The 22,483-nt window shown below is 37.9% G+C and overlaps 2 protein-coding genes across 3 annotated transcripts in view; both read left to right on the top strand.

Moving 5' to 3' along the window:
- The window catches only part of MRPL50 (mitochondrial ribosomal protein L50), a 28,117-nt gene extending 21,694 nt beyond the window's left edge, over nt 1-6,423 (top strand). Inside the window, exons 1-2 of one of the 2 annotated variants that reach the window (XM_024734388.1) lie at nt 323-439; nt 5,628-6,423. In XM_024734388.1, the coding sequence (XP_024590156.1) occupies nt 348-439; nt 5,628-6,015 (480 nt within the window). In that variant the 5' untranslated portion in view covers nt 323-347 and the 3' untranslated portion in view covers nt 6,016-6,423. Of the gene's footprint in view, nt 1-322; nt 440-5,627 lie in introns of those variants that run through there. The other variant, XM_024734386.1, reaches the window with a different exon arrangement.
- Nucleotides 6,424-6,770: 347 nt separating this feature from the next.
- Nucleotides 6,771-22,483, top strand: part of LOC112392644 (bile acid-CoA:amino acid N-acyltransferase) — a 35,309-nt gene continuing 19,596 nt past the window's right edge. The window contains 2 exon segments of the mRNA XM_024734425.1: nt 6,771-6,781; nt 6,909-6,940. Coding sequence (XP_024590193.1) covers nt 6,771-6,781; nt 6,909-6,940 — 43 coding nt within the window.

Below are 22,483 nucleotides of genomic sequence, written 5' to 3' on the forward strand. Positions count from 1 at the left end.
GCTTTCAGGCCTCGCTAGAGCCTCCTCCCGGTTGCCAGTTCCTGCTGCTTTCAGCCAAAGAACGCTATGCTCGCCCGCCCCCGGACCAGAAGGCGTCACCCGGAACGTTCCCGGGGCGCCCCTCAACTACAACTCCCGTCATGCTACGAGAGAGCTCCTGGGTCCAGCCTCCCCCGGCAATGGCTACCGAACTACACTTCCCGGAGTGCAAAGGGTGAGGGAGCCGCTGGTGAGTCTTAACCTAGGAAAAAAGGGAACACTTGCCACTAAGCTTACATTTGATTGGCTGATCTTGCGGCGTCACTGCCGGCTGGGGGCGGAGCTCTGTCCTGAAGCTCTCATGGAACATGGCGGGTCTCTGGGTGTGCGGTGTTGCCAGAAGAAGCTTCACGTGGATAGTCTCAGGGGCGCCACGCAGAGATTTTTGGTCTCGATTCAGGTAAAGTGGAAGGTTAGACTGTGGGTCATGCTAACGGAAAGTAAGGAGGGAAACTGAGAAGGATGAACTAAGATGGGACCCTGGTCCTGCGCCACCAGGGAAGGGGCAGGAAAGTGAGTTAGGGTTCTGAGCTCAGAAGCTTAAGCGCCGGTTTCCGCGAGCGGTGGGGTCCCGTCACTTCTTTTGGCGTCAGTTTACTCATCTTAGAACCGAAATACCACCCCCTTACCCTTCCACTTCACTCGTTAATTTATTGAGTAAACTGTACTGCCGTGTGTTCCAGAGTGTAGTGCGGTGTCGGGAAACAAGTGACTCATTTGGGACGAGCAGCCCAGGAACATGAATGTGAAAGTACTCGATGAACTAAATTCATTTGCGGGGTATATTTCTTCACAAGCAAGATTCAGAGATGAAGTGCAATCTCCTCATTTTGTTCGTTCATTGATTCACTCAGCAAATGGTTTTTAGACAGGTGTCCTGGCCCAGTATTTCTCTAAGTAGGATACAGCAGCGGAAACAAAATCCCTTCTCAAAGCGTAAGTACTCTGGGCAAGAGAAAACTGAGGCCGCACAGAAAGGGAGTATTTTGCTAAAAGAAAGTAAGTTTATGACAGAGCTGGATCTGGAACTCAGGCCTCTTAACTCCCCATCTACTGCTTTTCCCACAATACCATGTGAAGTTTTGTAAAGGTAAGTCTATTTGACTCAGTGTTAGGACATCAAAATTTGTAGGAACCTTAGGGTTCCAATATATGCCCTCTTAGATTTCAAACAAAAACTCCTTCAATGCAAAAGGGTTTTTATCATCAGCTTATGCATTTATTAGCTTCCCCTCTATTTTGGTTAATATTTATTATTATCTCTCAAATCTCCTTCAAGTTTGTTTCGTTCGCTCATTCAACAAGTATTTCTAGAGTGTCTACTATATGCTGGGCATCTAGGTGTGAGGGATACAGTTGTTAATAAGACAGACTAAATCTTTGTCTTCATAGAGCATGTGTAATGGTGGAGGAAAAAATGCACAAATATAATTTCAGAAAGTGGTAAATTATGAGGAAAACTAGAGCACAGGCGTGTATCTTGGAGGCACTGCGGTTTGTTTTCAGACCACGGTAATAAAGTGAGGCTCTCAAAGCATGTTATACAAATTTTTTGGTTTCCCAGTGCACATAAAGTTATGCTTACACTGTACTGTAGTGTGTTTAATGTGCAATAGCATTATGTCTAAGAAAACAATATACATGCCTTAGTTAAAAAAAGACTTTGTTGCTAAAAATGCTAACCATCATCTGAGCCTTCAGAGAGTCATAATCTTCTTGCTGGTGGAGGGTCTTGCCTTGATGTTGATGGCTGATGATAGTTCAGGGTGGTGGTTGCTGAAGGTTGGGGTGTCTTGCAATTTCTTAGTATAAGACAACAAAGTTGGCGGCATTGATTGACTCTTCCTTGAATGATGATTTTTCTGTAGCATGCAATTCTGTTTGATAGCACCTTACCCACAGTAGAACGTCTTTCAATATTGAAATCAATTCTCTCAAACTCTACGCCTTCTTTATCAGCTAAGTTTTTGTAACGTTCTAAATCCTTTGTTGTCTTTTCAACAATCGTCACGGTGTCTTTAGCCCGAGTAGATTCCATCCCGAGAAACTATTTTCTTTGCTTATCCATAAGAAGCAACTCTTCGATGATGGGGTTTTATCATGAGATTTCAGCAATTCAGTTACATCTTTAGGGTCCACTTCTAATTCTAGTTCTCTTGCTATTTCTACTACATTTGCAATTACTTCTTCACTGATGTCTTAAACCCCTGAAAGTCATCCGTGAGGGTTAGAAACTTCCAAACTCCTGTTTATGTTGATATTTTACCTCTTCCCATGAATCACGAATATTCTTTTTTATTAACGAATATTCTTAACGGCTTCTAGAATGATGAATTATTTCCAGAAGGTCTTCAAATGACTTTGACCAGATCCATCAGAGGAATCGTTATCTATGGCAGCTGTAGCCTTACAAAATGTATTTCTGAAATAATAAGTCTTGAAAGTAAAAATTACTCCTTGCTCTGTGGACTGCAGAATGGATGTTGTGTTAGCACACATGAAAACAGCATTAATCTCGTATGTCTCCATCAGGGAGCTCTTGGGTAACCAGTTGCATTGTCAATGAGCAGTAATATTTTGAAAGGAATCTTTTTTTCTGAGCAGTAGGTCTCAATGGTGGGCTTCAAATATACAGTAAACCATGTTGTAAACAGATGTACTGTCTTCCAGGCTTTGTCGTTCCATTTATAGATCACAAGCAGAGTAGATTTAGCATAATTCTTAAGGGCCTTAGCATTTTTAGAATGGTAAATGAGCATTGGTTTTAACTTCAGGTCACCAGCTACATGAGTCTCTAGCAACAGTCAGCCTGTCCTTAGAAGCTTTGAAGCCAGGCATTGACTTCTCCTCTCTAGCTATGAAAGTCCTAGATGACATTTTCCAAAAGAAGCCTGTTTTGTCTACATGGAAAATCAGTCGTTTAGTGTAGCCACCTTCATTATCTTAGCTAGATTTTCTGGATAACTTGCTGCAACTTCTACTTGCTGCTTCACCCTGCACTTTTATGTTATGGGGACAGCTTCTTTCCTTAAGCCTCATGAATCACTCTGCTAGTGTCAGACTTTTCTTCTGCAGCTTCCTCACCTTTCTCAGCCTTCATAGAATTGAATAGAGTTGGGGCCTTGCTCTGGATTAGGCTTTGACTTAAGGGACTATTGTGGCTGGTTTGATCTTCTATCCAGACCTCTAAAACTTTCTCCACATCAGCAATAAGGCTGTTTTGCTTTGTTAACATTTATGTGTTCACTAGAATAACACTTTTAATTTCCTTCAAGAACTTTTTCATTGCATTCACAATTTGGCTAACTGTTTGGCCAAGAGGCCTAGCTTTCAGCCTGTCTTGGCTTTCAACATGCCTTCCTCACTCAGCTTAATCATTCTAGCTTTTGATTTAAAGTAAAAGATGTGCAACTATTCCTTTCACTTGGACACTTATAGGCTGATGAAGCGTTACTAATTGGCATAATTTTAGTATTGTTGTGACTCAGAATAGGGAGGTCTAGGAGAGGGAGAGAGACCAGGTAACAACCAGTTGGTGGAGCAGTCAGAGCACACACAACATTTATCAATCAAGTTTGTTGTCTGTATCAGCATGGTTTGTGACACCCCAAAACAGTTACAATAGTAAGTCAAAGATCATTGGTCATCACCATAACAAATATAATAATAACAAAAAAGTTTGAAGTATTGCATGAATTCCCAAAATGTGACAGACACGAAGTGAGCAAAAGCTGTTGGAAAAATGGCGCCTGTAGACTTGATTGATGCAGGGTTGCCACAGACCTTAAGCTTTTAAAAAAACACAATATCTGCGAAGTGCAATAAGATGAGGTATGCCGGTATAAGAGATTACTGAGATGAAAGGAATAGATTACATTTCATTATGATGAGATGTGACTGGAGTAGTTTGAGGAGAAAATGGGAGGTGAGGAAGTAGAGACTATAAGCATAGTCAACTCTTTTGGGAAGTTTTGTTATAAAGGAAGCTGGAGTGGAACATGGAATCTGGGGAGAATTTCCTTTAAAGATGGGAGATCCTACAGCATATTTGTGTGTCATGGGGACACTCTAGTAGATAGGGAGAAATTGGTAAAGAATTGATGCAGAAAGAGGGATAAATAGCTGGAAGAGTCTTTGAGTAGGCACAGAGGAATAATGTTACAAACGATTTTCTTGACTAGCCATTGTTCATTTCTGGTACCCTCCAATTTCTGTAGGGATGATCAATCCCAATTAGATGCCAACTCCATAGAAGACAGGAGTTAGTTTATGAACATATAAGCACTGAAATAATGTGTCAAGACAGATTCCTTCACATTGGCCCATGTACTCAGTACTAGTTACACAAGCAGTTTTAAAGGACCCCAAAATCAATAAACAGATCTCTGTTTTCAGGAGTTTATAATCTGGCACAGTGGTTCTTAACCGGGGACAGTTTTGCCCACCAGGGGACATTTGACCATGTCTTTTGGTTATTATGGCTGGAGGACAGGAATGCTACTGGCATTTAGTGGGTAGAGGCCAGGGATGCTGCTGAGCAACCTGCAGTGAACAGGATAGCTTCCCACAGCAAAGAATTGTCCAAAATGTCAATAATGTTTGGGCTGAGAAACCCTGATCTAGTAAGAGAAGTAGAATGTAAATAAAATTAAAACTGAGGTATGATGCAGTATGCTCTGAGAGCAATATATAGTGCTCTGATATATGTGGAATCTTAAAAAAAAAGGATACAGATGAACTTACTTACAAAGCAGAAATAGACCTACAGACATAGAAAACAAACTTATGGTTACCAAAGGGGAAAGTGAGGGAGAGGGATAAATTAGGAGGTTGGGATTAACATATACACACTACTATATATAAAATAGGTAACTAACAAGGATGTAATGTATAGCACAGGGAACTCTATTTTGTAATAACCTATAAGGAAAAGAATCTGAAAGAGAATATATATATAAAACAATCACTGTACTGTACACTTGAAACTAACATGACGTTGTAAATCAATCATACTTCAATTTAAAAAAAGTACTATGAGAGATCAGAGAAGCTTACAGTTATACTTGATTGGGGAAATCGAGTAAAGCTTGAGAGAGAAGAGTTTTGTCCCAGGACTTAAAGGATAAATAAGATTTCTGTAAGTGGAGATGAAAGATAGTTATTTCAGATAGGATATAACTTGAGCTAACATGTGATATCAGGAAAGTGGGAAACAGAATGTAGTTTAGTTTGGGTAAGGCATAGAATGTATATAGGAGATTAGTGGGAGATGAGGTTAGAGAGGTAGATTGGGTTTGGATCTGGGAGGACCGGAAATCCCAGAGGATTTACCTTCTTCACCCATTCTTGGGAATTCTTATAGCATGTAAAATCTGAAATTAGTTTTTGTTTTCTCTTTGTGGCAGTTTAGTTCAACTATAAACTTCCAGGGGCAGGGGCCTATCTGACTCTTCTCTCAACACTGCCCAGAAGAGTAGTAAGTGTGCAGTATATTGATTTAGATTGATGGGCAAAATTAGGTCTTCTGTTGGTCAGCTTCTTTAATGCAGTGAACTAAAGATTCACATATTTGTTTTTGATCATTCCAGAAAAGAGAAACAGCCAGTGGTGGCTGAGACAGTAGAAGAGGTGAAGAAAGAACCTATTCTGGTGTGTCCACCCTTACGAAGCCGAACATACATACCACCCGAAGATCTCCACAGTCGTTTGGAATCTCATGTCAAAGAAGTTTTTGGTTCATCTGTTCCTAACAATTGGCAGGACATCTCCCTGGAAGATGTTCATCTGAAGTTCAGCTTCTTGGCACGTTTAGCTGATGACTTGGGCCATGCAGTGCCTAACTCCAGGCTTCACCAGATGTGCAGGGTCAGAGATGTTCTTGATTTCTATAATGTGCCTGTTCAGGATAGATCTAAATTTGACGAACTTATTGCCAGTAATCTGCCTCTCAATTTAAAAATCACTTGGGGTTACTGAGCAGTTTAAAGGAGGAACACGTTGAAATAATTTTTTTTCCACCTGAGAAGGGGGCTGCTTATCAGACATTTTGATACTTTACCATGTGAAATGCTGTCAGAACTGGTCTGTAAATCCACTTTTTTCTGTGGAAGGATGTATCGTCTCCCTTTTTTTTTAATCATCATTAATCGACAAATATTTTCTTTTCACATTTGCTGAAACTTTTTTTTTTAATGGAACCAGGTCATTAATAATTTACGAAAATATATATTACATAACAAGGTAACATTTATAAAAGAAACAAAAATCTGTGTCGTGTATTATGAAAGTTTCAGTATTCGCTTTACTGTATAAGTAGAAATAGTAGAAAATAATACTGTTCAATCTAGATTAACCTCTTGGAATTAAAGTAGATTTCTTAAAGTGTGTTTGTAATTTTTTTAATGTGAAATTTGCTTTTCTGCCTTGTCATTTTCTTAATTTAAGTATTATAAATGAAAAAGTTAGAATATGTATTATTTTGATAAAAGATAGAACAGATTCTATACCTAAATGAACAAAGGAGATGGTGTTTATTTCAAACCCTTTTTCTTTTCTGTAACTTAAAAAGTGGCCTTGAGTACTTATGAGTATCCACTAGGGTGATAAGTCTGCAGACTTTCATGTACTTAGTTTGTGGAAATTACTCAAATAGTGAGCTAACCAGATGATTCTGAATGATAAAAAATGAGAAAGTGATAAAATTAGGAATTATTCTTTTTCAGACTTTAGATATGGCTAGAGAGTAATGACACAAGAAGAAGGAATTGCTTATATTTTATCTTGACTACAGATAATTCTGAAAGAAAAGTGATAGGTTTTAAACAAAGGAAATTGTATTTATTTTCTTTTCTAGGGTGACTCCTTTGAAGAGGGAAGAAATTAGTTGGATATATAAATTCTGGTATGTTTATTAGAAAAATAAGTTACAGTATGGTCATGCTCTATAAATGTCATCAGTGGACAATTAGATTTTCAATAACCTCTACATTGAAGAACTTCAGAAATACCTGGAATGTCAAAGTGTTTGGAGCCCTGGAACTTAAACATTAGAGCTGTTTATCCCTTCTGCTTCTATGTGAAATGGGTTCAGCGTGGAAACATTTGAATTTTATATACAGGATTTGATTATCTGGTTTCCCACACAACTTTTACTTCTAATCTGGAGACACAGAAAAATGTGCAAAGGGCAAGGTGGAAGTAAGAGATGGTGAGGGCAGTGTGGAAAAGCACTTGGTTTCATGTGGAGAGCTGCAAAGCCAGCATTCATGTAAATGTTAGGGCCAAAGAAATTACTCCTTCATAACCTGGAGCAGTTTCTCAAAATTTAATGTGCTTATGAATCACTTGGGATCTTTTTTAAATGCAGATTCTGATTCTGTAGGTCAAAAGTGGGTCCTGAAATTGTCTATAAAGCCCCTAGGTTATTCTGATGATGTTTTGAGTACCATGACCCTAGAAGCTAGTATTGAGGTGGGAGACAAGTACTGCCCCCTGCACCCGCAGTCCTGGAACGTTTAGCTGGTAGGGAAGGTAAACTGCACATTCATCAATAACTCTAGAGGACATCACTGGTTTACAGCCCAATATAATATATCAGAATAATGACCTATAGTTTTCCTGGAAAGATTAAATTAGGTTTGCTAACTTGTTTCCTGAGATAACTAAAAACATGTAAAAGGTTTACTTTTTAAAAAATTAAATGATTACTATATAAAAGTGTTAGCAGTTTTACTCTGTTGGGCCGTTGAACTCAGTGTGTATGCTTACATAAAAACTAATAAAATAGAGATTCAGGGTTAGTAGAATGGATGGTCTTACACAAACTGCTAAATAACAAAGATTCAGCTGATTAATTAGAAGATTCTAATTGGCTTTATTAAATGATTCATGAATCAGGCAGCATCCCCTCCAGCAATAGAGAGCTGCTCTGTTGAGCTTCAGAAAAGGAAAGGTTTTTAAAGGCAGAGAGGAAGCAGAAAAAAAGAAATTACTAGCAAAAATGCATTGTTTTAGGCAAGATCACCCTCTTTAAGGGGAATGGATAGGGTCTATCAGTGGATTACCTCCTAGCGCTGACCAGGAAATTCCAGATTGGCTGATTAAAGGTCACACTCCTGGGGAAGGTCGAGTCTATGATGAGGTTAGATATTGTCTGGGTTTGCTGCCCTGTGGCTTAGCACAAATGACTTCATTTTGGGTTTGTCTCCTTTTTAACAACAGTATATATTTCAAGCAGCATAAAAGAAACTTCTCCCTCTCTTCTTTTTAATTTTAACGTGTCATTTATAAAAGTAGCACTTTTTTTTAGAAAATTGGGAAAGAGAAAAAATACCTTTTCCATCCACCAGATAAGCACCTAACATTCTTGTATATTAACAAGTGAAAACAAGTATTTTAAAATTTGCTATGACATCCTGTCCTGTGACCCCTTCACACCATGAGTATTTCTATTCATCTTTAAATAGTCTTAAGAATAATAGATTTGATTAATAGCATATTATTCCATAAATGCATGTTACATAATTATTCAACCGATATTCTATTACTGGATTTTAAATTGTTGCCACTTTTTTGCTTTTATGTTATTTTTTAATTTGGCTTTTCTAGTTTTTTGAGTGTGGGTGTGCCATAAAACGCCTTCCTACTCAGAAGTCATTCCACTTTGTCTTTTTTTAAAACTTAACTTTTTTTCTTGTTACACTTGTTTTTAATTACACACATACAATGTACAAGTTAATTGTAGAAACATTAGAAAACACAGATAACCAAAATTTAAAAAAACTTTCACATGGTGATAATAATTATTGACACCTAAAATATGTATTTTTACAAAAGTGGTTTTGTATAATACAATACATATTGATTTATTCTTTCTTAAAATATGTATTTTTTCTGTTAATAAGTATATTTCTCCAGAGTCATTTTGAATTACTGCTTGATTCTTCATTGAAAGATACACGCTATTTAATTCATCCTGAACATACAGATTGGTTCTATGTTTTGCACATATAAACAATACTCCAGTGAACCCCACCTTGTACATATACTTTTTTTTTAATGTCTTTATTGGAGTATAATTGCTTCACAATGATGTGTTAGTTTCTGCTTTATAACAAAGTGAATCAGTTATACATATGTTCCGATATCTCTTCCCTCTTCCGTCTCTCTCCCTCCCACCCTCCTTATCCCACCGCTCTAGGTGGTCACAAAGCACTGAGCTGATCTCCTTGTGCTATGCAGCTGCTTCCCACTAGCTATCTATTTTACATTTGGTAGTGTATATATGTCCATGACACTCTCTCACTTTGTCACAGCTTACCCTTTCCACTCCCCATATCCTCAAGTACATTCTCCAGTAGATCTGTGTTTTTATTCCCGTCTTGCCTGTAGGTTCTTCATGACTTTTTTTTTTAGATTCCATATATATGTGTTAGCATACGGTATTTGTTTTTCTCTTTCTGACTTACTTCACTCGGTATGATAGACTCTAGGTCCATCCGTCTCACTACAGATGACTCAATTTCATTTCTTTTTATGGCTGAGTAATATTCCATTGTATATATGTGCCACATCTTTATCCATTCATCTGTTGATGGACACTTAGGTTGCTTCCATGTCCTGGCTATTCTAAATAGAGCTGCAGTGAACATTTTGGTACATGACTTTTTTGAATTACAGTTTTCTCAGAGTATATGCCCAGTAGTGAGATTGCTGGGTCATATGGCAGTTCTATTTTTAGTTTTTTAAGGAACCTCCATACTGTTCTCCATAGTGGCTGTATCAATTTACATTCCCACTAACAGTGCAAGAGGGTTCCCTCTCCTCCACACCCTCTCCAGCATTTATTGTTTGTAGAGTTTTTGATGACGGCTATTCTGATCGGTGTGAGATGATATCTCATTGTAGTTTTTGATTTGCATTTCTCTAATGATTAATGATGTTGAGCATTCTTTCATGTGTTTGTTGGCAGACTGTATATGTTCTTTGGAGAAATGTCTATTTAGGTCTTCTGCCCATTTTTGAGTTGGGTTCTTTGTTTTCTTGATATTGAGCTTCATGAGCTGCTTATAAATTTTGGAGATTAATCCTTTGTCACTTGCTTCATTTGCAAATATTTTCTCTCATTCTGATGGTTGTCTTTTTGTCTGGTTTATGGTTTCCTTTGCTGTGCAAAAGCTTTGAAGTTTCATTAGGTCCCATTTGTTTATTTTTGTTTTTCTTTCCATTTCTCTAGGAGGTGGGTAAAAAAGGATCTTGCTGTGGTTTATGTCACAGAGTGTTCTGACTATGTTTTCCTCTAAGAGTTTGATAATGTCTGGCCTTACATATAGGTCTTCAATCCATTTTGAGTTTATTTTTATAGGGCTTTTGTTTGTTGGAAGATTTTTAATCACAGTTTCAATTTGAGTGCTTGTGATTGGTCTGTTCATATTTTCTATTTCTTCCTCGTTTAGTCTCAGAAGATTGTGCATTTCTAAGAATTGGTACATTTCTTCCAGGTAGTCCATTTATTGGCATAGAGTTGCTTGTAGTAATCTCTCATGATCCTTTGTATTTCTGCAGTGTCAGTTGTTACTTCTCCTTTTTCACTTCTACTTCTTTTGATTTGAATCTTCCCCTTTTTTTCTTGATGAGTCTGGCTAGTGGTTTATCAATTTTGTTTATCTTCTCAAAGAACCAGCTTTTAGTTTTATTGATCTTTGCTATTGTTTCCTTCATTTCTTTTTCATTTATTTCTGATCTGATCTTTATCATTTCCTTGCTTCTGCTAACTTTAGAGTTTTTTTGTTTTTCTTTCTCTGATTGCTTTAGGTGTATGGTTAGATTGTTTATTTGAGATGTTTCTTGTTTCTTAAGGTAGGATTGTATTGCTATAAACTTCCCTCTTAGAACTGTTTCTGCTGCATCCCATAGGTTTGGGGTTGTCGTGTTTTCATTATCATTTGTTTCTAGGTATTTTTTGATTTCCTCTATGATTTCTTCAGTGATCTGTTAGTTATTAAGTAGTGTATTGTTCAGCCTCCATGTGTTTGTATTTTTTACAGATCTTTTAATCATTTAAAGCTTGTGTTGCCTTATTTATTTTCATTTTGGTTTATCTGTCCATTGGTGGAAGTGGGGTGTTAAAGTCCCCTACTATGATTGTGATACTGTCGATTTCCCCTTTTATGGCTTTTAGTATTTGCCTTATGTATTGAAGTGCTCCTATGTTGGGTGTGTAAATATTTACAATTGTTATCTCTTCTTCTTGGATCGATCTGTTGATCATTATGTAGTATCCTTGTTTGTCTCTTGTAATAGTCTTTACTTTAAATTCTATTTTGTCTGATATGAGAATTGCTACTCCAGCTTTCTTTTGATTTCCATTTGCATGGAATATCTTTTTCCATCCCCTCACTTTCAGTCTGTGTGTGTCCCTAGGTCTGAAGTTGGTCTCTTGTAGACAGCGTATATACGGGTCTTGTTTTTGTATCCTTTCAGCCAGTCTGTCTTTCATTGGAGCATTTAATTCATTTACATTTAAGGTAATTATCGATATGTATGTTCCTATTCCCATTTTCTTAATTGTCTTGGGTTTGTTATTGTAGGTCTTTTCCTTCTCTTGTGTTTCCTGCCTAGAGAAGTTCCTTTAGCATTTGTTGTAAAGCTGGTTTGGTGGTGCTGAATTCTCTTAGCGTTTGCTTGTCTGTAAAGGTTTTAATTTCTCCATCAAATCTGAATGAGATCCTTGCTGGGTAGAGTAATCTTGGTTGTAGGTTTTTCCCCTTCATCACTTTAAATATGTCCTGCCATTCCCTTGTGGCTTGCAGAGGTTCTGCTGAAAGATCAGCTGTTAAGCTTATGGGGATTCCCTTGTGTGTCATTTGTTGTTTTTTCCTTGCTGCTTTTAATATGTTTTCTTTGTATTTAATTTTTGATAATTTCATTAATATGTGCCTTGGTTTGTTTCTCCTTGGGTTTATCCTGTATGGGACTCTCTGTGCTTCCTGGACTTGATTAACTATTTCCTTTCCCATATTAGGGAAGTTTTCAACTATAATCTCTTCAAATATTTTCTCAGTCCCTTTCTTTTTCTCTTCTTCTTATGGGACCCCTATAATTCCAATGTCGGTGCGTTTAAAGTAGTCCCAGAGGTCTCTGAGACTCTCCTCAATTCTTTTCATTCTTTTTTCTTTATTCTGCTCTGCAGTAGTTATTTCCACTATTTTATCTTCCAGGTCACTTATCCGTTGTGCCTCAGTTATTCTGCTATTGATCCCTTCCAGAGAATGTTTAATTTCATTTATTGGGGTGTTCATCATTGCTTGTTTCCTCTTTATTTCTTCTAGGTCCTTGTTGAACGTTTCTTGTATTTGTTTTATTCTATTTCCAGGATTTTGGATCATCTATACTATCATTATTCTGAATTCTTTTTCAGGTAGACTGCCTATTTCCTCTTCATTTGTTAGGTTTGGTGGGTTTTTACCTTGCTCCTTCATCTGCTGTGTGTTTTTCTGTCTTCTCATTTTGCTTATCTTACTGTAGTGTTGTGTAGGCTTCCTGGAGCAGGGGACTAGTGCCTGTGTTCTGGTGGATGAGGCTGGATCTTGTTTTTCTTTTGGGCGGGTCCACGTCTGGTGGTGTGTTTTGGGGTGTCTGTGGCCTTGTGATTTTAGGCAGCCTCTGTGGTAATGGATGGGATTGTGTTCCTGTCTTGCTAGTTGTTTGGCATAGGATGTCCAGCACTGTAGCTTGCTGGTCGTTGAGTGAAGCTGGGTCTTGGCATTGCGATGGAGATCTCTGGGAGATTTTCACCGTTTGATAGTACCTGGAGCTGGGAGGTCTCTTGTGGATCAGTGTCGTGAGCTTGGCTCTGCCACCTCAGAGGCACAGCCCTGATGCCTGGCTGGAGCACCAAGATCCTTTCATCCACACGGCTCAGAATAAAAGGGAGAAAAGAAAGAAGATAAAATAAAGTAAAATAAAATAAAATAAAGTTATTAAAATAAATATTAAAAAATTTTCTTAAACAAAACATACAAAAAAATGGACAGACAGAACCCTAGGACAAATGGTAAAAGCAAAGCTATACAGACAAAATCACACAGAGAAGCATACAGATACACACTCAGAAAAGGAGAAAAATGGAAAAAATATATATATCTTTGCTCCCAAAGTCCACCTCCTCAATTTGGGGTGATTCGTTGTCTATTCAGGTATTCCACAGATGCCGGGTACATCAAGTTGATTGTGGAGATTTAATCCGCTGTTCCTGAGGGTGCTGGGAGAAATTTCCCTTTCTCTTCTTTGTTAGCACAGCTCCCGGGGTTCAGCTTTGGACTTGGCCCCGCCTCTGCGTGTAGGTCGCCTACGGGCGTCTGATCTTAGCTCAGACAGGACGGGGTTAAAGGAGCAGCTGTTTCGGAGGCTCTGGCTCACTCAGGCCTGGGGAAGGGAGGGGTCCGGATACGGGGCGAGCCTGCGGCGGCAGAGGCTGGCGTGATGTTGCACCAGCCTGAGGCGCGCCGTGTGTTCTCCTGGAGAAGTTGTCCCTGGATCATGGGACCCTAGCAGTGGCGGGCTGCATAGGCTCCCGGGAGGGGGGTCTGGATTGTGATCTGTGCTTGCGCACAGGCTTCTTGGTGGCGGCAGCAGCACCCTTAGCGTCTCATGCCTGTCTCTGGTGTCCGCGCTGATAGCCGCGACTCGCGCCCATCTCTGGAGCTCCTTTAAGTGGTGCTCTGAATCCCGTCTTCTGGCGCATCGGGAAACAAAGAGGCAAGAAAAAGTCTCTTTCCTCTTTGGCAGCACCCGACTTTTTCCGGACTGCTTCCCAGCTAGCTGTGGCGCAGTTACCTCTTCAGGCTGTGTTCACGCAGCCAACCCCAGTCCTCTCCCTGGGATCTGACCTAAGCCGGAGCCTTAGCTCCCAGCCCCCGCCCGTCCCGGCAGGTGAGCAGACTAGCCTCTCGGGCTGGTGAGTGCTGGTCGGCACAGATCCTCTGTGCGGGAATCTCTGCACTCTGCCTTTCACACCCCTGTTGCTGCTCTCTCCTCCGTGGCTCCAAAGCTCCCCACTCTGCCACCCACAGTCTCCACCCATGAAGGGGCTTCCTAGTGTGTGGAAACCTTTCCTCCTTCACAGCTCCCTCCCACTGGTGCAGGTCCCGTCCCTATTCCTTTGTCTCTGTTTTTTCTCTTGCCCTACCCAGGTACGTGGGGAGTTTCTTGCCTTTTGGGAAGTCTGAGGTCTTCTGCCAGCGTTCAGTAGGTGTTCTGTAGGAGCTGTTCCACATGTAGATGTATTTCTGATGTATTTGTGGAGAGGAAGGTGATCTCCACGTCTTACTCTTCCACCGTCTTGAAGCTCCTCCCACTGTAAATGTCTTGACCCTAAACCTAGGAATGGCCAACTTAGTCCTGCTTCTTTGATTTGTAATCCCATTACTATGTGTTTTGTGCATCCTACAGTATAAAGTGACAGGTACCTTTAACTCAATCATATCTGCATGCATGAAATAAATCTTATCTACAATTACTTTCATTTTAATTAGGTTGTTTCACAGTGCAAAGGTCCTAAAGGTTTTACTTGAATGGTTTATGAATTCAGAAGTAGTCAGTAAAGTTAACTTCTGATTCCATAGAATTCCAGTGTTAATCTTAGTTGTACAGGAGCAGACTGCAGCTGCCATCAAATTTCTGCTTCCTTCTATCATGGAATATCAAGTTCTAAATATTTAACACTGATGCAACACTAATAATACACTATTCATATTCCTATTTCAACAATGTCCCAGTAATGAGCTCCATAGCAATTTCACCCCCTGATCCAGGATCTATTCCTGGTTCATGCTTTACATTTTGTTATCATGTCTCCTTAATCTTTACTTGAAACAATTTTTCAGTAAATTTTATTTTGTAAGGAATGTATTCATGTCATCTAAGTTGTCAGATTAGTTGGCATAAAGTTGTTATAATCTCATTTTCCTTTTAATGTCTGCTGTGATCTGCAATGATAAACCATCTTTCATTTTTGGTATTTGTTATTTGTATTCTCTCTTGTTTTTAATTTGACCAGTCTAGCTTGAAGTTGAACCAATTTTTGTCTTTGTTAATTTTTTTCTATTGTTTATTTCATTGGTATGTGCTGTTATTAGTTCCTTCTACTTACTTTGAGTTTACTTTCTTCTTTTCCTAGCTTCTTAAGGTAAAGCCTTAGGCCATTTAAGACCTGCTTTCCTAATATAACTATTAAAACAATAAACCTCCCTTTTTAGCTTTAACTTTATCCTCAAATTTTTTATATTGTACTTCCATGATTATTCAGTTTGAAGTATTTTCTGTTTTTGATGTTGTTTCTTCCTTGACCCATGAATTATTAGAAGTGTGTTTAATTTTCAAACATTTGGGGATTTTCTAGATATCCTACTGTTATTAATTTCTAATTTAATTCCATTGTGGTAAAAGAAAATCTATGATTTCAATATTTTTACATTTACTAAGATTAATTTTATGACACAGTTTATGGCCTATCTTGCTGAACATACCTTGTGCACTTGAAGTTGTGGGGTTTAGTGTTATACAAATAGCAATTAGGTCAAGGTTACAGACAGTGTTGTTGAAATCTATGCCTTTACTGATTTTAGTTAAGTTGTTCTATCCATTGCTGAGAGAGGTATGTTAAAGTCTCCAACCATGATTATGGAATTGTCTATTCCTACCTTTAAATATGTCAAATTTTGCTCCATATATTTTGAAATCCTTTATTAGGATTTATGATTTTTATGATCTTGTCATCACTACCTTTTATCTCGGATAGTACTCTTGGTCTTGAAATCTACTTTATTGACATTACTATAGCCACTTTGGGTTTCTTTTGCTTACTGTTTCATGGTATGTTATTTTTCCTCCATTTACTTGCAGTCTGTCAATGTGAAGTACACTAAGAATTTTTAACCACAATCCTGAAGCTTGATAATCCCTTCCTTGCTTTTGTTTGAAGAATTACTCTAAAAGTATGTTCTATAGTTTTACTTTAGCACATATAAATTTATAAGATTCATTTATGTGTATTTATGTGTATTCATTTATGACTGGCATCTAACACTCAGTACTAAGTTTGTTGAGATTCATCCAGGTTCTTACATGTAGCTGTGACTCATTTATTTTTATTGCTTTATAGTATGCCACTGTATAAATATGCCAAAATTCATTCATTCATTTTATTGTTAATAGATATTTAGTTGTTTCCTTTTTTAATATCTTGAAAAATGCTGCTATAGATCTTTTTGTACATATTTCTTGATGCACTTGTACACACATTTCTTTTGGGTATATCCCTAGTAATGAAATTGCAGATTCAAAAGTTATTTGTATTGTCACATTTAGTAGATAGTGCCAAATTGCTTTCTAACGTGGTTGCACCCATTTACATTCCTCTAGTAGAGTTCGAGTCTTGGTGATCCACTTCCTAACCCACCCTTCTTGTTTTCAGAGTTTTTAATTTTTGCCAATCTTGTAGGTCTAAACATATCCCATGATTTTAATTTGCATTTTTCTGATGACTAATGAGATTAAGCCTTTTTTTCCACATGCTTATACTGTGTTTCCTCTTCTGTAAAGTTCCTGTGTAAGTCTTTTTCTTACATTCAACTGAGATTTTTATAAATTGATTTTTTAAGGAATTCTTTATGTATTCTCTTTAATAATTCTTCATCAGTTTTATGTGTAGCATAAGTCTATTGCAAGTTAGTGGCTTGAGCTTGAAAGTTTTTTATAGAGTATTTGGCTGATCAGCAGTCCTTAAAACTAAGGAAGTTAAATTTACTAATAGTTTCCTTAAGTTTGTAATTTTGAAGTGCTTTGTCCATCACCTCAAATAAATAAGGGCTCACAGTTTTATGGAGATAGTACTTTTATTTTCTTGTCATGAAAAATCCCACTAATGCTCCATTCTATAGCTAGTTCAAGGACCCCTGTTAATTTGTTGAGAGGGGAAGGGAATTGGTGGAAGATTTGGTGTTGGCCAAATTCTGAAAGTAGAAATTGTGCCCAAGAAAAAGTATTACTGTGACTACATTTGTAGTTCTTGGCTAGTTCAGAACCCTTTGGTAGCAGGTCAAAGCCCTTGACTTCTTCTGTATTTGTAGATGAAAGATATGCCCAATAGAGGTCAAATTTGTTAATTAAACAAATTAATAAAATATGTGGGCAAATGTAAGGGCTATTCCTAAGAGGGGAAAATTTAGAGAGCATAGAGAAGGAAAAGAGAGAAAAATGGAGGGGACTGGATTCTATACGTTTTAAAAGTTAATAGGAAACTAGAGCAAGAAGTCGGCAGTAATCTGGTATTTCACTTATATTAGCTTGGTTAAACTCAAAAGACATATTTGAGATTTTGACCAGGACAGCTCTAGGTAGTGCCATTCTTCCTTTTACTGCTAGAAAAAAGGGCTCAAGAAGAAAAAGTCAGGTACTTTGTCTTGTAATCAGGGCTGTCTCTTCTGGTCTGATTGGAGGTGGGTTAAAATCAGCTCTTGAATGAGAAATAAATCTGATTTTTAACTCCAGTGTTTGAAATTTAGCAGTTCATGAGGACAGATAGTCTTTTTACTCATTTTATAATCTCAGAGAGCTGTGGAGTTCCAAGAGTGTTTAGGTAAGGGTATATCTTTTCAGTTGAATTTTGTTTAGAAAGGATATCAGTAGAGACTTGTGATTATGAAGACATCAAGCCAGAAATTATATTTCTGAGGGAAAACGAAAGGCTATCTGAAATTATTAACTTTTCTTTATTCTATATCCCCCATTTCCATTTATATTTCTCTCTTATTTTAAAGACTGTTTCCTGGAATATTACAGAAGAAACTCTCTTAGCTGAATTGTGGTCCTATTTTTATTTTGTTTGAAGGATGATTTTCTTTTAATGTGAGACTAATGATACATTAGAATTGCATTCTGTGAAAATATTTCTTGAAGGTTGACTACATGTCATATTTGTGCAATTCAGGAATGAAGGAAAAAGAGATAACATTTGAAAAGAAGTATAAATTGAACTAAAGTTAATGACTTTTCCATTTCTTTCTGTATGGATACACTGGTTGATTCATGTGATACTTAAAGAGAAGCTTAACTGATAATGTGTGGAAGGAATACTACATCTTTAGATTTATTTAGGGCAAAGACTAATTTCCTAGTGATTATCATATATAGACCCTTGATAAATTCTTGTTGAACTTCTAATCAATTACGACTCAGAGCTGGAGATATGAATTCCATTCCTGACTCTGCCATGTATTTCTGTGTGACCTTAAGTACTCAATTTCTTGAATAGTTTTACAAGTAAAATATTGTACTTTGGGGCTATAAAATCACTTGTTTTTAAGCTTTTCAGAGAACAGTGTCTTATTCACCATCAAATTCTGATTCTCAGTGCTTCTCTCTCTCTAGGCTGATTCTCAGCATGTATTCATGCCTCATCTCATATCTACCTCTCTCTCTCTCTCTCAATACACACACATACACACTCATTAAAAACAAAATACAAAGGCATTGCCTTCCCCTACCTGCATTTGTGGTTAGTGCACAGGCCTGACTCACAACATCCGAAACTTGGATTCAGATTCAGCTTTACCTCTCCACGTGGCAGGTTAGAAGTGGTGGGAAATTAACGCAACCCTTCCCCTACCACTACCAGGAGAAACCCTCAACGAACCATTTACTGGATATTTCTAATTGCTCTTCTCCATTCCACTTCCTAGAATCGCCTCAAAATAAACTACTTGCTCATGAGTTCTTACCTCAAAGTAGGCTTCTGGAGGAACCCAAAGTAGGACACAAAGCAAACTCCTCCTTGACGCTTCTTTCAGCTACCAGCGTATTGCCCTCCTCATTCTTGAATTAATTAAGCTGTCCTATTCATTCCTCAACTGCAGTAGTGCCAGGTTCTGCCGTACCACCAAGTTCTCTCTATAAAAATGCCCAAGGATTAACATGTGGCATATCCAGTAGCAGTTTCAGAACTTAACTTGCTTGAAGTATCAATTAACAATAAATAATCTTTCCTTCAGCCTCTCCAGCTCCACTGATGTATAATTCTTAAGACTTTGACCTTACACCATTGTGGGAACTGGTTTAACTGCCTCTGAAGGGTTGTTGTCCTTGCATCTAATGATGGAGCTTTAGAACTTGAAGTTTGTAGGGCAGGCAGTTAGGAAGAGAAGATGGGTGTAGAACAGAGAAAGGATAAGCTGGAACCCACAAAGCATGAGTTTATAGTTCATTCTGTCCCTGACTTTGATAGTATGAGTGTCTGCAGATGAGGCTGGTAACTGCCCTCAAAAAACTAAATTCACATAAATTTTGGTAATTTGTTTTCAATATCCTCCAATAAAAAATGTCTTCCTGTTTCCTTTATGATTACTTCTTTGACCCATGAATTATTTATTTATTTATTTAGCTGCATCAGGTCTTAGTTGTGGCACAGGGGATCTTTGTTGCAGTATGCGGGATCTTTCGTTGCATCATGCAGGCTCTTTGTTTTGGCACGCGGGCTTCTCTCTAGTTGTGGCGTGTGGGCTCAGTTGCCACACAGCATGTGGGATCTTAGTTCCCTGACCAGGGATCAAACCCACGTCCGCTTGCATTGGAAGGCAGATTTAACCACTGGACTGCCAGGGAAATCCCATGCCGTGAATTATGTAGGGCACTCATTTCAAGTGTTCCCTTGAAATAGCTCTCTGTGACTAGTGTGAACTTTATTGGACAGGTGAGTCTTAGAGAGTCAATTATCATTTAGAGGATTAAATATAAGGGAAAAATTTTATATTAGCTTTTATTTTAACCATTTCCAGGGATGTTCATTTCTTTCAAGGTACATCCAATTTTCTATCTAGTGTCATGTTATTTCCGCCTGAAGAATTTCCCTTAACACTTTTTTTGTAGTTCAGGTCTCCTAGTAATGAATTCTACTAGTTTTAGTATGATAAATGTTTGTTTCTCCCTTACTTTGAAAATCTTTTTATTTAAATTTTTCTTTTTAGTTTTTAGGCCATGCCATGTGTCATGTGGGATCTTAGTTCCCTGACCAGGGATTGAAACCATGTCCCCTGCATTGAGAGAGTGGAGTCTTAATCACGGACTGCCAAGGAAGTCTCGAAAATCTTTTTATTTTGAAATAATTATAGGTTCACAGTAAGTTGCAAAACTGTATGCATTCATCTTCTTTTTTTTTTTTTTTTTTTTTTTTTTGGGAACCCGTGTTGCCTGCATCGGCAGGCGGACTCTCAACCACTGCGCCACGAGGGAAGCCCCTCATTTTTTTTTAAACATCTTTATTGGAGTATAATAGCTTTACAATGGTGTGTTAGTTTCTGCTTTATAACAAAGTGAATCAGCTATATGTATATATATATCCCCATATCTCCTCCCTCTTGTGTCTCCCTCCCACTCTCCTTCATTTTTGAGAGATATTTTTGCTGCATATAAAATTCTCGTTTTATGTTCTTTAAACCTTTCTTTCTGCAAGATTTGTCATTGCACTTTCTTCTGACTTGCATAGTTTCTGTTAAGGAGTATACTTAAGCTTTTCTTTGTTCCTCTGTATGTAATGTGGGTTGTGGGGTTTTTTGTTTTTTGTTTTTTTTCTTCCTCCGATTGCCTTAAAATGTAAAAAAAAAAAAAATGAGAGCAGCTTGGGCTGCTCTGAGATTCTTTTGTCTGATTGATGTCTTTTACAATTTTTAGAAAATTCTTGGCCTTTATCTCTTCAAATATTTCTTCTGTTCCATCATCTCTCTCTTCTGAATTTCCAAGTACATGTATATTAGATGATTTGTTATCATCCCACAATTCTTGTGTGCTCTGTTCCTTTTTTCTTTTTGCTTTTTTTTTCTTTCCCTCTTTGTTAGACCTATCTTTAAGTTTGGTGATTTTATCCAAGCTATGTGCTGTGGATGAGACCATTGAAATCATTGTTTATCTCTGTTGCTGTGGGGTTTTTTTATTTTTATTTCTAGCATTCCCATTTGATGATTTCTTTTGGTTTCCTTTTTGTTGTTGTCGTTAAAATTATCTATTTATTCATGCATGTTGTCCACCCATTTCACAAGAGCTTTGTCTTACTTCAGACTGCTATAAAAACTATCATGCACTGTGTGACTTAAACGATAGAAACTTATTTTTCACAGTTATGAAGACTGGAAGTCCGAGATCAGGGTGCTAGCATAGCTGAGTTCTGATGAGGACTCTCTTTCTTGTTTATAGACAGTCCTCTTGCTGTATCCTCACATGGCAGAGAGATAGCAAGTGAGCAAGCTCTGGCTTCCTCATCCTCTTATGAGAACATCAATCCCATCACAGGGGCTCCACCCTCATGACCTCATGTAAACCTCATTACCTCCCCAAAGCCCCACCTCTAAATATCATCACAATATGGATTAAGGCTTCAACATATGGATTTTTGGAGAGATATACACATTCAGTCTATAGCAAGATTTAATATTATTCACAGTTATTTTAAATTCTCTGCTTGTTCTATCTGGGTTTTCTCCAGGTCTAGTTCTGTTGATTGCTTTGTCTTTTGCCATTTTTTTTTTCTTTGCTTTCTTGTGTCTGACAATTTTTTAGTTTTTATTTTTGGCTAGGTTGTGCTGCAACTTTTGTATATAGTCCATTTTTTTCCCTCCATCAGGCCCTACGTAGCCCCAGCCAGGTTATGCTGTGACTCAATTTTGATTATAGGCCTGGTAGCCAGAATGGGGACAGCTTCCAAAGGCACCTGTTGCCTTATGGGGGAAGACCTGTATATGGTCTTTATTCATGTTAGGGTGGGAGAAAGGGAGAGAGGGTAGTTCTAGCTCTTAGTGGGCAAAGGGTGGGCCTCTTCAGCAAATACAGAATGTTCAGAAACTTCTAGGGAGTGAAAATTGTTGGGGGCATCCATCAGATGTCCCCATCTCATCTTCCAGGTTTGGTCCTAAACTTGACATAACATACCTGGCTTGGTTGAACATTTGTTGGCTGTTAGCTACTTTTACCATCAAATCCTGTGCTTGAATTTCAGCTTTTTTCTTTTTTATTGAAATATAAATGACATATATCATTATATTAGTTATAGGTGGACAACGTAATGATTTGATACATGTATATATTGCAAAATGATTACCACAATAAGTTAGCCAATATTCATTGCCACCGGTAGGTAAAAAATTTTTTTCTTGCAATGAGAACTTTTAAGATCTACTCTCTTAGTAACTTTCAAATATACAATACAGTATTATTAACTATAGTCACTACACTGTAAATTACATCCCCAGGACTTATTTTATTTTATTACTGAAAGTTTGTACCTTTTGACAACCTTCACCCATTTTTGCCCACCCTCTACCCCCTGCTTCTGGAAACCACCAACCTATTCTCTGTATCTATGAGTTCAGTGGGGGTTTTTTGTTTTGTATTTTGTTTT

Source organism: Neophocaena asiaeorientalis, unplaced genomic scaffold (assembly GCF_003031525.2).
Source record: "Neophocaena asiaeorientalis asiaeorientalis breed wild unplaced genomic scaffold, Neophocaena_asiaeorientalis_V1.1 scaffold192, whole genome shotgun sequence".
Classification (NCBI taxonomy): Eukaryota; Metazoa; Chordata; class Mammalia; order Artiodactyla; family Phocoenidae; genus Neophocaena; species Neophocaena asiaeorientalis.